General features: G+C 34.8%; 1 protein-coding gene, 1 long non-coding RNA gene and 1 other non-coding gene across 5 annotated transcripts in view; 1 reads left to right on the top strand and 2 right to left on the bottom strand.

Annotated features, from left to right (window-relative positions):
* Positions 1–1930, top strand: part of LOC140712387 (uncharacterized) — a 58526-nt gene extending 56596 nt beyond the window's left edge. For 2 of the 3 annotated variants that reach the window (XR_012093963.1, XR_012093961.1), the window contains 2 exons: positions 1130–1229; positions 1660–1880. This is a non-coding gene — a long non-coding RNA (uncharacterized lncRNA). Of the gene's footprint in view, positions 1–1129; positions 1230–1659 lie in introns of all 3 variants that reach the window. The other variant, XR_012093962.1, reaches the window with a different exon arrangement.
* Positions 1–14031, bottom strand: part of LOC119622954 (uncharacterized) — a 119282-nt gene extending 105251 nt beyond the window's left edge. The window contains 6 exon segments of the mRNA XM_073018942.1: positions 3048–3103; positions 5712–5849; positions 7443–7549; positions 9436–9609; positions 9814–9928; positions 13777–14031. Coding sequence (XP_072875043.1) covers positions 3048–3103; positions 5712–5849; positions 7443–7549; positions 9436–9609; positions 9814–9928; positions 13777–14000 — 814 coding nt within the window. The 5' untranslated portion in view covers positions 14001–14031.
* LOC140712545 (U6 spliceosomal RNA) lies at positions 4372–4478 on the bottom strand. The gene has a single exon (XR_012094145.1). It is a non-coding gene; the product is annotated as a U6 spliceosomal RNA (small nuclear RNA).
* Positions 14032–15014: the final 983 nt, after the last annotated feature.

Consider the following 15014-nt stretch of genomic DNA (forward strand, 5'->3'; position numbering starts at 1 on the left):
ACACAATCTGGTTATACTAGATTCTTCTACTAAATATCATCCTCCTGACTCTTCACCTGGCAAACTTCTACCCCTTCTGTATGCTTTCCTGAAATATTACCAAACTTTTCTTTTTTTTTTTTTTTTGAGATAGAGTCTCACTCAGTCACCCAGGCTGGAGGGCAGTGGTGTGATCTCAGCTCAATGCAATTCAAGCAATTCTCCTACCTCAGCCTCCCAAGTAGCTGGGATTATAGGCGAGGGGCCACATCGCCCCGCTAATTTTTCGTATTTAGTAGAGACAGGTTTCACCATGTTAGTCGGGCTGGTCTCAAACTCCTGAGCTCAAGCAATCCATCCACCTTGGCCTCCCAAACTGCTAGGATTACAGGAGTGAGCCACTGCGCCTGGACACTGTCAAACTTTTTAAAGCTTTAATTCTTCACCTTGGATATAAAATGTCTGACACATGCTGAATACAGTAACAACATGACATAATAAGTAATAATTATAAGCTCCCAAAGGGGTTCTGGCACAGAGTAAGCACTAAATAAAGTAATAAATAATAAAAAGATGATAATAACAAGAAAATGCTTAGTACCTTAGTAAAGTAGTAAATAATAAAAAATGACAATGATAATAACAAGGAAGATGCTTAGTGCCATAAAGATACCTGACAGTTATTTGTTAAGTGGACAGGTGGATAAATGAATAAAAAATATTTTTTAGGAAATTCTGTTGGAAAAATGCAGAAATTCAATAGGGACACCTGTACTGTATTATGAGCACCTCAAAGACCCAAACTATGTGTATTCTATCTTTGTCTCTTGCAACTTACAAAACCTAACTTATAGAAGTCCTTTGATAAATATATAATAAATATGTGCTCATATAGTTCATATTGTACAATGCATTATGTCACATTTAGGTATCACAGTAGCATTTTTGTTATTATGAAAAATTTTTGTAACTTTGTTATAATTTGTTGAGCCTAGAGTTAAGCTATTTGAATATTTATGATAATATTTTGACTATTAGAAACACAGTATCTTGTTGTAACAAATTACTATTAACACACTAATTATCCAGCATATAGAACAACATATCTTGTTCTAATGAAGTAAATATATCTTATTTGGTTTCAACCTAGGGGGAATGAAGTTGATAATAGTGAGACCTTGTTGGTACAAGACTATGTAACATAACCTGCGCTTCTCAACAAAAAATTGCTTTTCTGACTTCTACATTCAGTAAGTATCTGAAAAATAATCTCCTATTGGTACTGAGGCACCCTGGCTAAGTTTTGTGATTCTTGTTGGCATTTGTTTATGGTGCCAGAAAAGTATTATTAAATTTGAAGTTCTAAAGATAGTTACTTTTTTAGTGACACAAGTCACTATGTCCCACAGTTGATCCTTGAATGAGGGTTTCACTGTAGGAGCCCACTAACAGACAGATTTTTCTTTTCCGTTGCCACTGCAAGATAGCAAGACAAATCTCTCCTCTGCCTCCTCCTTATCAGACTACTAACATGAAGGCAAATAAGAATGAAGACCTTTATGTATAATAATTCACTTCCACTCAATAGTGAATATATTTTGTCTTTCTTATAAAAGTTTCTTTCTTCCAGCTCACATATAAAATAGAAACTATGAGTTAATTGACTGTTTATGCTTTCAGTGAGGCTCCAGATCAACAGTGGACTACTAGTAAAGTTTTGGAGGAGTCAAAAGAAACAGATTTTCATATGAAGCAGATTTTCAGCTGCATGGGGGATCAGCACCCTAACTCTCATTGCTCAAGACTCAACTGTAATTAATTCTCATTTACTAAATCCAAACTATGTATTGTAAAAATTAAATAGAGCCCAGCAGTTCAATACCAGCCTGGGCAACATAAGGAGATCCTGTCTCTACAATAAATAAATAAATAAATAAATAAATAAATAAATAAATAATTTTTAAAAACCGTGTTTCTTCATCGGTTATTGTGGGAGTTCAGTCAGGCTGGTGAAAAACATTTTAATATGAAGTTATAGGACATAGACACAAATCTTCTTGGAAGGCCAGAGGGTTTTGTAAAAGTCTCAAGATAAGGTTATGGCTGAAAGCAGCCTAATTCTTACCTTGAGTAAATAGCTTAAAGTGGGTACAAAGGAAGGTACAGTAGTTTATCTAAATAGCTTATTTACTTATGTGGTCTTAAGACTAACTTTTGATCACCCATGGGCAGGATGGCTCTCCTGGGGTGGGGGGTGACCAGATTAATTACCCACAGGTGTGTTGACTCAAAGCCTTTGTCATTAAAACTTTGCTAATAAATGCCCACAGGGCCAGCTAGCCAGGCCTGTGGCTGCTGACTCTTTACAGCACCTTCCTTGGTGTCTGTAATCAGCTCAGAACCCTTGCTGCTCTTTCACTGAATATGGGTGTCTGGGTATGTGTCTCAATCATCTGTAGGACGGACCCCCGCAGGTTATAATATTCAAATGTTACAGCTTTCTGTTATTAATTCCTACTTTTCATTATTAGATGTTCAATTCTTTGTGGCTTGTAATTCAGGGCATGTAAGCTACTCTATAATTTGTAATAAAATTCATTTATAAATATATTAATTCGTTAATATATGAAGCAGATTTTCAGCTGCTTAAATTAAATTGGCTAACCTAAGCATCCCCTATTACTGAGTTCATCAATCACAACAAGGGTTATACATTTTATAACAAGCCTAAGTTGTTAGGACAATTGAGGAAACATAAAATATACAAACTTAAAAGTTGCATTACTTATGTATAGAAAAGTATTATATAGGATTTTAGGGACCATAATTAAACAAATATTTTTTCAGATAATATTTTTTGAGACTATAAACTACCTACAATGAAATTATTAACTAATTCTGAATTATAAACTAAAAATTAAAGCTACATATATATACACACACACACATATGTACATATGTAAACACATGCTATTTACACATTGCTTTTTGAATTGCCTTTTTGTGATCAACACTTCCATAATCTTATGGTAGCACCACCAAGAGTAGTTTACTATCAGAAGTCTTACCTGGACCGGCATTTTTAGATAATTTTCGTATATATTCCAAAAGTTGTTGATGAATGCTAGGTATTAAAATGTAATAAATAAAATTACTATTTTAACACTGATATTATAAAAAACATTTACCAAATGTATTAAGTTCTTAGAGTATTTCAGACAATATCAGAGCTAATATCAGAACATTACTTATTCCACAGACTTTAAGTTTGTTAGCTCTATGAACTTTCTAAGTTTCTAATTAAAGAAGAATTAAAGATGAAATAGTCATGAATTGAGGGCAGTATAACTCAGTAAATTAACTACAGTTAGCTTGGCTTAATGGAAAATGTCCCTAACTCAGAAAAAGTCCTAGCATGTTACCAATAGGTACTTTTTGTTGAACAAGCTGCTTCTCTTAGGCTCAATGTCTTCTAAAAATGAGGATTTTAGAGCCTCATTTCACTAGGTTATTATAAAGATTTAACAAGATAACATTTTTAAAATGCTCAAACAAATAGTGAAGCAATGAAATAATTTGTTCTTGAACCTTATTGCTGAAACTATTTTAAAATTCCCAATAAAACCCAATGTGTTGGCCCGGTGTAGTATCTCATGCCTGTGATGCAAGCACTTTGGGATACTGAGACAGGAGGATTGCTTGAGCCCAGAAGTTCAAGACCAGCCTGGGCAACAAGGGAAGACCGTGTCTCTACAAAAAATAAATTTAATTTTTTTAAAAAAGTGTTTCTTCATAGGTTATAATGTTCAAATATTGCAGTTTTCTCTTATTAATTCCTACTTTTGGTTATTAGATGTTCTAGTCTCTGTGGCTTGTAATTCAAGGCATCTAAGCTATTTTATAATTTGTAATGAAATTTATTTATAAATGTATTAATTCATCAAATTGGATAACCTGATTATCCTCTATTACTGAGCTCATCAGTCACACCAAGGGCAGAAAACTAATAGATGTCAGCATCTGGCTTGGACTACTACTACTCTTTATCTACCTCCTTAAACTTGAACTAACAAATCTTTGTTAAAATGAGGCTTAGTCACTATGTTCATTTCCAGCTGCTGTGGAAGACAAAACCCTACCACTATTTTTTGTAAGTTCCACAAAAAAAATGCAAGTTGTTGCTTTCTCATTTCTGAGATACCTACTTACAACATATTTGCACAGAAGATGCTATGTGTTACTCACCACATCTCATTTCATACATCACCTTACATAAATATTTTTTGTATGAAAATCACAACTGCAATACTTGGTGTCACGCATTTTGCTTTGACTCACACCGTTTCCTTGGAGTTAGTTAGAAAGTAGTCAAACGTCCTTTTGGGGACTGCAAGAAATATGCAACACTTCACAGATTTGTGTGCCATCCTTGTGCAGGGACCATGCTGATCTTCTCGACATTGTTTCAATTTTAGTATATGTACCACTGAAGCCAGAACAGATCCCAACTTTTACACATGAAGACTGATCAGTGATGGATGAGGCTTAGCTCTGTTAAATCTAACTAACTTACTTGAGATAGAGTGAAGTCTATTGAATGGCTTCATGGTAATGCAGAATTTGAAAAATATTTTAAAAACTCGAGATAGAGATGCAAGTAGCATGGGAGATTTTTGCTTTTAGGAAAAAAGAATCACTTGAAGGGACAACTACAAGTTGGAACCGACTACAAATTTGGAAAGATGACATAGGATCTTACAGAATAAGATGAGGCCTTCCACTACCTATAAAATGGTGCCTCACAGGATATAAATTGCCAGGGATATAGATCTGGTAACAAAATAAAAATGGATCTCTAATTTATTCCTGTAACATTATTTCAACCTGTCTTACAGTTTTAAACTATCACAACTAATATTTGCTAGAGAAAATAGAAAAAAGTCATTCAAAGGATAACTTACCATGAAGGTCTAGGCCAAGTCCAGGCTAAGATGTGGGTTTCACATCAGGTTTTGAGTGGGAGGAGAAGGGTCAATTTGCTCACTATGTGGGTGGCTAAAGTTAAAAGTCCTAGCTGCCAGAGCAGGGTGCTGGTACTTTGGAAATAATGGCTGAGAATATGTATGTGAACTTTAAAAAACTAATGACTTTGAAGTCTACATATGGATCACCATAAAGGCTGAGGGATCTATGTCAGTAAGGTCACAAAGGTCAATCATTACCAGACTGCAGGAGCAGTTTCAATGGCAATGATGCAGCAACAGAATTAATGGAAACAACAAAATTCCTACTTTTATACATGAAGACTGATCAATGATGGATGAGGCTGAACTCTGTTAAATCTAACCAACTTACTTGAGATATAGCGATTTCCGCCTCCAATCCTTTTGACTTATACAAAAAGAATGTCTTCCTTGGACTTAGGGAACCCTTTGGATTTTTTTTTAAAAAATTCAAGTGTTTAGATATGGAAGACAGCCCCTAGGGGACACTATCAGGTTTTCTGCTAAAGTGGACATTTCAAGACCCAGATAACTAATTAGAAAAATCAACTAGACAACATTAGGGATAAAGCTGTTGAAAGTCCTTAAATAAAGAATCTTGGACACGATACTCCTAACTAGTCTAGCTTTTTGCCTAGTTTCTGGCTGATGAAGTGAACTAACTCACATTCAAAAACTACCTGAAACAAACTATAAAATCTCACCTAGCCTCTAAATGTAAACACTTACTGATCAAATCCACAAGCAATAGCATAACGTACTGCAGTCATTCCACACGTATCTTCAGCAAAGACGTCAACATTTCGCAGAAGCAGCATGCCGACTATCTCTGATGATCCATGACATACAGCGAGCATGAGAGCTGTGCTAAAATAACAAAGAGATAACTTCATTATTATGAGCAGAACCAATTTAATATGTGCCTGTCAATGTAGAATTAACCATTTACATGTACTAACAAACATAAATATCTTGAGTGCTCAAATGTTTATCCTTGTAAATCACCATGAAGGCTGAAAGGAAGGAGCAAAAAGACTCATGTCCCAATGGGATATGGCATACTAGAATTGACTAATATAAAGTCGTTTGAGGGGCAAGAAATTATGCTCTGTTCACTAATCTAACAGAGGCAAAGATTTAAGTGAAGAATTATCTATTCCTTCCTTAGTCTGATGTAATAGTTTATACTTCAAAATCAGCTAGAAGTCAGACCAGTGACAGCAATCTGAAGGCTTAAAACAATATTAGGAATAATGATATTAGTAGTAGTCATGGTAAGTTTAGTTAATGATGCTGATAAGAATGTATGAGACCCTGAATTAAATGCTGTTGATATTCATAATGTTACTTCAATGCAATCATCCTTAAAGGACATATTATTATTCTCTTTTTCATATAGAAAATCATACTTGGTATTAAGTAATGTTTGCAAGGTCACACCTATCAAGTGAGGAAGCTAGAAATTAAACTCAGTCTTGTATGAATCAAAAGCCTCTTTTCTCTTTATTACTCACCTTTGGCTTATCTTAATTAACTAAAATGTTAATCCAATTAAAGATGTATTTCTTCCCTCTACCCATACAAATTAAAAATAAAAATACACTATGAATAAAAAAGGAAAAATAATAATAAATTCACAGTATCTGGTGATAGCAATTAATAGTCACATAGGGATAACCTAAAATTAATAGTCTTCAAATGAAACAACTTAAAGCAAACAGTTATCCTAAAGACAAAATGGTTTTAAACTCCTATTTCTATTTAATTTTGCTTTTTTTTTCCTTTGGGACAGAATCTTGCTCTGTTACCCAGGCTGGAGTGTGGTGGCACTATCTCAGCTCATTGCAACTTCTGCCGCCAGGTTCAAGCGATTCTCCTGCCTCAGCCCCCCGAGTAGCTGGGACTACAGGCATACGCCACCATGCCCAGCTAATTTTTGTATTTTTAGTAGAAACGGGGTTACACCATGTTGGCTAGGCTGGTCTCAAACTCCTGGCCTCAAGTGATCCAACCACCTTGGCCTCTCAAAGTGGTGGGATAACAGGTGACAGTTACCATGCCCAGGAAATACTGCATTTTTTAAAAAGTGTATAAAAAACAGAAGTCAGAAAAATACTATAAAAATGTTAATCATTCAATATTGAATTATAAAGTAAACTTATTCATACTTCTTAAAACTAATAGAGAACCACTTTAGCTAACAGAAGATAATGCAACCAAAAACATCAGATTACACATAGGAATCAGTCAATATAATAAGAGAAGATAAATCCTACTATATACTGTTCTTTATGTTGACCAGTCAAAATAATTGCTTTTCTTCTGATAATTTGTGTTGATATTTTCACTATAATCTAATAATTTTAAGTAAATGCTATTTAAAATTGTTATCACTCTAGAACAAGTGTTATTACTCTAGAACACTGCACGTGTTTTTTAATAAAAAAAGAAATACTATACCATTTAAACCTATTGACTGCATTCGCATTTGCATTTTTTGTCAGTAAAAGTTCCACAATTTGCTCACTTCTTTTCGTTATGGCCAGTAAAAGTGGTGTGAGGCTAGCCTGTAAAATAGCAAAACAATTTAAAATTCAGGAAATTACATATTTCTCAGCTGAACTGAAAACCTTATATAATATCCTATGAACTTAAACACATAAAATAGAAAGTAAGTCAATAGCAGTCCCTTCTTTGTCCCTTTTCTGTGCTTTCCCATGCACTGCACCTTCCCTTGTAAATATTCAGCCTCTGCATCACCATGTTAACTCTGGTTATCTCCAATCATTATATTACAATGATTTTATGGTCTCCCATCTAAACCAAGAGCTTCTTGAGGGCAAGGGCTGTATCTTTTATCTCTATATCCTTAAACCCTAAGACATAGTAGTAAATACTTTGCTTTTGACTAAATTAGTAATCTAAATTGTTACCTCTAAAGCGGTGTTTCTTAAACTATATTCCAAAGAATAATTACCTTACCAGAAGCACTATACCTCAACAGATTCTACCATTATCTATTTTCAAGAAATATTATAAAGCTGTGAATTAAATGTCCATTATTCAATAAATGACTTGAGCTTTGACTATTCCTTATTTGACAATATATTTCTGTGGCAGACATTAACATTTGACAAATTATAATTTCAGGGATACAGATCTGAAAGTTTCCCAAGAAAAATGGAGGTTTCCTCTGGGTAATACAAACTCGCTTGATTCTCTTCTATCAATAATCCCAAGATCCCAGATGCCGATGTCAAGCACACCTGTTCTACATGGGTCACTAAGGAAGTGACTCTAAATTAATAGAGATTGGCTTCAAATGAACTTTGATTGCTTATTATTAAATGGTCCATCGGGTTTCTCCTATTACAAGACAATAGAATTTTATCTCAGCTATTAAAAATTCAGTATGAAGTTTATTCTCAATTATAATGATAATCCTAAGATTCTAATGCATATCTACTTCTTAAAATGCAACAATCCATTTTTATTCCGGTTTCTATGTAGTTGCTACTTAATTTTTGGCAAAATATCAAAAATATGAATAAAATGACTTATTAATGAAAGTTCTAACTCATCTATATGGATTAGCATAATAGAAGCCACTAAATCACTTGAATTTTAAGGGACAATTCTGAGGAGAAGGATGTAATATTTTCTGCAATAGGCATAACCTATTCAAATATAACCATGATTAATCTAAAAAGGCTTAAAGGCATTTCAATAGAAGATAATTATTTATGGTTTATATACAGAAAAATCATTGTTTAAAAAGTCTTCTAAATTCTAGAAGTCAACCCCATTATTAATGAATTAATGTAAAATATAAACTATACAAACTATATATTATAAACACCTATCAACTGTCTTGAATACCTTGAAATCTTTACCAAAATATACTATGAAAGAGGAATTGATAACTGAAATATTTGCAGAGGCAAAAGAGATAAGTCAAGTAAGTGATGTAACTAGGTGGGCACAGAAGCAAACTGGAAACATATGCTTTATGTAAAGCTAGAACGTCTTCATAGTATACCAAACAGTCATATGGGCTCAAGAGACACCAGATTCAATCCTTTAAGAGGAAACCCAGATTTCTGCATATTTCCTAAATTTTACATGTTGACTCAATTTATGCAGGCAAATTTTGCTTTCCTCTAGTTTTACACTAACTGGAAAGAAAAAAAACACTTGTGTGGGAAAGAATATTTGAAAAACTTTTACCTTTAACAAATTCAAATATTTACCATCAATGCACAGAAAAGCCATACTGTCTAATAGTTCTTGTAAAAACATAAATATTTAAAGTAAAATCTTAGACAATTAACTTCTTTCAAGCTATTTTCATTCAAGGAATGTTTGAGCTTCCAAATATAAAAAACCGTACACACGTTAATGTTAAAACAAATTGATTTCAAATATTTTGAAAATAACACTGGTTAATGTCTACCTTGTTTTGCGTTTCGACGACTGCACCGTGGGACAGCAGTTTTGCCACCACTGACAAATTCTTATTATAAACAGCATAATGGAGAGCTGTGTTGCCATACACATCTACAATATTTAGATCGGCACCAGAGTCTACCAGAATATTTGCACAATCCTCACTCTGGCATTGTAGAGCCTGTCAGTATTAAAGCAAGAATTATTATAAACTAAATAATTTATAATATAAATTATAAAGAATATAAATTATAAAGTATAGGAAATCAAAATAAATATTCCACAGGTTTCAAAACTAGTTGTATTTCAATGAGATAAATTCATTTTTATTCTATGTATTTAAACTAAATCTATCTCCTGCTGAAAAAAACTGGCTACTGTTTACCTTCATCAGAGGTGTCCTGTTTTCACCATCAAGGACGTCAAGCTGGCACTTTCTGTCTACCAGAAATGTTACTACTTCCGCATGGCCGTTGACACAGGCCCAGTGTAGAGCAGTCCTATGAGAGTGAGAGGACTTGTTGGCAAAGTTTAGTCCACTGTCTCAAAACATACAATTATTTATGTAATTATAAACATTAAATGCCATGCTCTTTTTCTGCCTTCAAAACAAATATTTAATATTCTCCTGAAGAAAGTACAGCATTCATTTGCTCTCGTTACTCACTACATTAATGAAAGAGTGGCCCATCTGAATAGAAAGAGCTTGGTCTTCGGATTCAGTTCAACTTGGGCTTGAATATTACTTTAAGGTCTTTCACTTTCTAGCTGTCACTTAAACTTTCTGCACCTCAATTTTCTCATCAATGAAATGAAGATGAATACAGCAGTTATCTCACAGGTTATCACTATGATGCCTCAATGAGAATCTATGCAAAGTATTTTGGAGAGTTCCTAGCACATGTAACAGCTCGGTAATTGTTAGATACTATAATTATTACTACTGCTTAACAAAGACAACGTTTTAAGTAAAATGGTGCAATTATGCCTACTTTGTGGTGTGTTTTAAAGGTTAGATATAACACTGTGTTTTAATGATTCTAAGATGCTCAATTTCTCATATTTTAACATTTCTGATTGAAATGCCACTTATAATTCATTATTTATTACCACTATGTTTGGCAGAAATTTAAACAATCTTTTACTGGTGCATAAAATAAGGAGGCATCACACAATTCACAGTGCCTTCCAAGAAGTGGAATATAGTATATACAACAGGACAAGGGCAGTCCTAGTCACAGGATTAACACTGAAAAAAATTTTAGCCTTTTAGAGTACTAAGCAAAAGGAGAGTTGCCATAAAAACAACAAATTATTAAAACACAGTACTTCTTTAATATTTTAAAAGCTTCAAGCCAAAGGAAACTTGGGATTCAAATAAATAGGTATGGCTCATCTAATTCTGTATTTACATTTATAGAATGTATGTAAATTCTATTTAGATTTATAGAATACATGTAAATTAGGTATTTCCAATGATTAATATTGCTATTTAAAGCTATTATAAATTTCCAAAATTACTAGTTTCTCACTTCAGAAGTGTTTTTGTTTGAAAGATGAGAGGAAAAGCTTCAATTGAGATTCAATCCTAATACTCCAATTTTAAATCTCTCACTTTGCTCTGGCTGAGCAAGTAAGTGTGAAATTTTTAAGGATGAAAGGGTCTTGAGAGTTAGAATGTATCTTCTACATAATAGGCATTCAGCCTACATGCGATAAATGGATTAAAAGAATGGATCAATACAGTTGGGAAGTTCAGTATCTTAAAAAACTGCTATAAAAAAAGCACTTATATTTGCTCTTTTATTTTTCTAATAACACTACACTAAAGTGATTAATCTATAGTTATTGACATATGTAATAAATCTATATAATAAAAATGTGTCTAATAAAATATGTAAATCAATAAGCACAGATAAAAAGATTCTCTTCTGAAGATGCTAAAAGTTCACAGAACATACTAATCCACAAAAAATAAAAATTAAAATATAGAAAGCAAGAAACTATTTTATCTGTGTAAAATTCATATTGCTGCTCCTCCCAAAAATTATTTTATTAATAATAAACTTTTACTAATAGCATTGTCCATGCTCAATGCAGAAATCAAAGATAATAAAAAGGAAAAACATTTTATATAAAAACAAATGTCCTTAACAAATTTTATATTTTGTACATAATTTCAGATAACACAAGACCATAGTCTGTATGTATGTATAATCAAACTGAACTTTACTTTACCCTCACTTAGTATACCAAAATACATTTTCAAATGTCAACATATTTCTGAATATATTTCTACCTTGAGTGATCACATATTATCCCATGCTGTAAACTCACTGAAATGTATTTATAAAAGCCATTAAATGGATTTTTAATACATTGATATTTCAAGCAGTGCTCAGAAAAGAAATTGTGTGTATGTTTCATTATTTTCTAAAAATATTTTTGTGTAATAGAATTGACCACTAATGGGCATATACAATTTTTTAAATATGGTACTTACCATCAAATTGTCTATTTGAAAAGTCATCTGCAACTTAAACTTTAAGGAGTACTATAAATATCACTGCTTTTTATCTGCACAAACTTTGTGGATAGAGAACAGTATTTGACTCCTTTTTTAACTTAAATGCCTTCCCTAACCGGGAACACTAAATATTGTTTGCTTTGTGCATAGGTCACTTGCAGATCTTAAAAAAGGACTTTGCCCAATTTTAAATTACAGGCCAAGTACTTTTTTTAGATCTGCAATTTAGATCTCTAATTTAAATTGCCCAATTTTAAATTAGAGGGATTTTTGTTGATTTGAGTGAATTCTCTATAAAATGAAGAGTTTTAAATCTAACATATATACACACACACATACATGTATAGTAAATATTTTTACAAGTATGCTGCCTTTTATTGTTTCTCATATGCAGGGTGGTTTAATTTTTGTTTTACTAAATTGCCCTTCAGAATGCTTGCTTCTGACATTCTTAGAAAGGTCTTGTCAACATAAAAATATATCTGTGTAAATAGGCATATATGTTTTCTTCTGTTAATTTTATCATTTTGTACACTAAAAACTTTTAAACTATCTTCCATCAGGAACTTATTTTCTGGCATTAAAATCTAATTTTCTCCAAAAAGCAGGCATTTTACTTAGGAAACTAATTCTTTTCCTACTAGTATAAAGTGTGACCATTACCAAGTTCTAAATTCTTACATATGTTTGGGTGTTTCTGGATTTTCTATTCTGTCATATTAATTTACCTGTCTTCTCAGCTGTTAGTAAACAATTTGTGATTTTTTTCTTTTTTTTTTTTTTTTTTAGAGAGAGAGAGTTTCTCTGTCACCAAGGCTGAATTGCAGTGGTGGGATCTTGGCTCACTGTAATCTTCACCTACCGGGTTCAAGCGACTCCTGTGCCTTAACCTCCCTAGTAACTGGGATTACAGGCAGCCGACATCATGCCTGGCTAACTTTTGTGATTTTGTAAGAGATGGTGTTTCACCTTATTGGCCAGGCTGTTCTTGAACTCCTGACCTCAGGTGATCCACTCGCCTCAGATGCCCAAAGTGCTGGGATTACAGGCGTAAGCCACCACGCCCGGCCCATCTTGTGCAAGTTAATAGCGCATTTTGGTATCTAGAAGGGCAAGATTTTTCTACTCCATTACAAAATATGTAAAATGTCATCACAATAGTAAAAGCCTGTGTAATTCAAAAAATGTTAAAACGTTGATAACTTTATTTGGTTTATGTAAAATTGATAAAGAATTCGCATCTTAAGAAAAATCAGTCTTCTTAAATTCAAGAACATAAACCATCTTCCCATCTCAAAGTTTCCTTCTAAGGTCCCTCAGCAAAGAACATATTTACATAGGCATTCATTGATATCAAAATGGATATTGGACTTTATCCAAAGAATGTTTAGCCAAGAAGTACATATATTATGGGAATTATTTCATTATGCACCATTTCATAATGTAGCTAACATTATCTTTTAAAGCTTGTACATTAAAAGTAAAACCCTGTATGTACTTAATTTTGTGAGTTAAATCATTAAAATTCTCTACACAGTGCTCTGTGAGAGGCAGTAGGAGTGAAGGAGAAAGCAGCTAAAGTTTGGGGTTGATTTTAAGGTGGCCTGGGCCTTCTGCCCAGCAGGGCGCCCCCATCCCAGGCCTGGGGGCCTGCCCGGGAGGAAGGCCTAGACCCTGGGGCCCAGGGTGGCCGCCCCGCCGCCAGCCATTCCTCCACCCGCTCCCTTCCTCCCCAGGTCCCCCAGCCCCCGACTCTGAAGGGGAAATCCTCCTGCAGCCACCATCTCCTTCTGCAGCCCCGGCTCAAGCAGGGCCTGGTACCTCTTCCTGGCGTCTTTTACATTAAGGTTGATGGTCTTCTTCTTCAATGTCATCTTCTGCAGCTTTGAGACTTGGCCCCGGGAGGCAGCTTTATGGATCTTTCTAAGTTCCCCGTACAGGATGATATAGGAGTCGTTGTTGGTGTACACTAGCTGGCTGAAGGGGCTCGGGCGCTCCTGGCCCGTGGGCAAGTCATTGCCACCGACTGGAGAGAGCCACTGCATGGCTGCGGCAACCTGCTAGAGAGAGCCCGCGCCTCCGGATCGCCCTCCCCTAAACCCCTCCGTTGGCCCTAGCTTCCCGCTAGCCCTTCCCCAGCCACCACCCACCCCCTCCCACCCCGATCGTCCTTGCCCTTCTTCAGTCCACGCAGTGCCTCGACACCCGTAAAAAGTTCTGTTTTCGCCAAGCTCTTGCACACTCAGGCCTCTCTCAGCAGAAACGCGCAGAGCAGAGCCGTTAGCCAGCAGCGCATGCGCAGTTCAGCAGGCTGAGGAGACACGCGCCCTGGCCACGTTCCCCAGGCACCGCGTGCAGGCCCGCCACTCTTCCCTCACTGAACATCAAGAAGCAGTTTCTCACTTTTTGGGTCCACCTATCACTTTATTTGAACTTCTAGCACCTAACTCATACTGTCTTGAATTAGGAAGCCATGAAGCACATAGTGGTTAAGCACATGGGTTCTGGAATAAGGCAGCTCTGTCTCTTACTACATAGGTTACTTTGAGCAAATTGTTAACCCTCTGAGCCTTAGATGCCTCATCTGAAAAAAGGGCTAGCACCTAGCTCCCATTGTTATTGAAAAGATTAAAAGAATCAATACCTATAAAGTATTTGACTGAGTTTTGTTCTTATAGTAAGGGAAGCATTGTGTAAATGTTACATATTCCCATGGGTATTTGTGTATATCTGACTAATATGACATAGTAACACTGTCTCATTCATTTTTATATTCTCACCAGCAGTGCTGTTGCCCAAAGCAAATACTCAATAAATGTTTGTTGAATGAAAGAAGGAATTGTATATTCATATTATTAATTCATATTAATAATTGCTCTAGGTTTATGATCCATATCAAGTGTCTTTATTTGGGCAAAATCATCACAACTTGTCCAACAGGTTCTTAGATGGGTCAACACTAACAGCTAATAGACATACACAAAGATGTGACCATCTTCCCTCCCCTCATTGTGTAGTAGTTGTTTTTACTGGAGTAATGCAAAAAGTAGAGTGGGGAG

The sequence above is a fragment of the Chlorocebus sabaeus genome, chromosome 9 (assembly GCF_047675955.1).
Source record: "Chlorocebus sabaeus isolate Y175 chromosome 9, mChlSab1.0.hap1, whole genome shotgun sequence".
Classification (NCBI taxonomy): domain Eukaryota; kingdom Metazoa; phylum Chordata; class Mammalia; order Primates; family Cercopithecidae; genus Chlorocebus; species Chlorocebus sabaeus.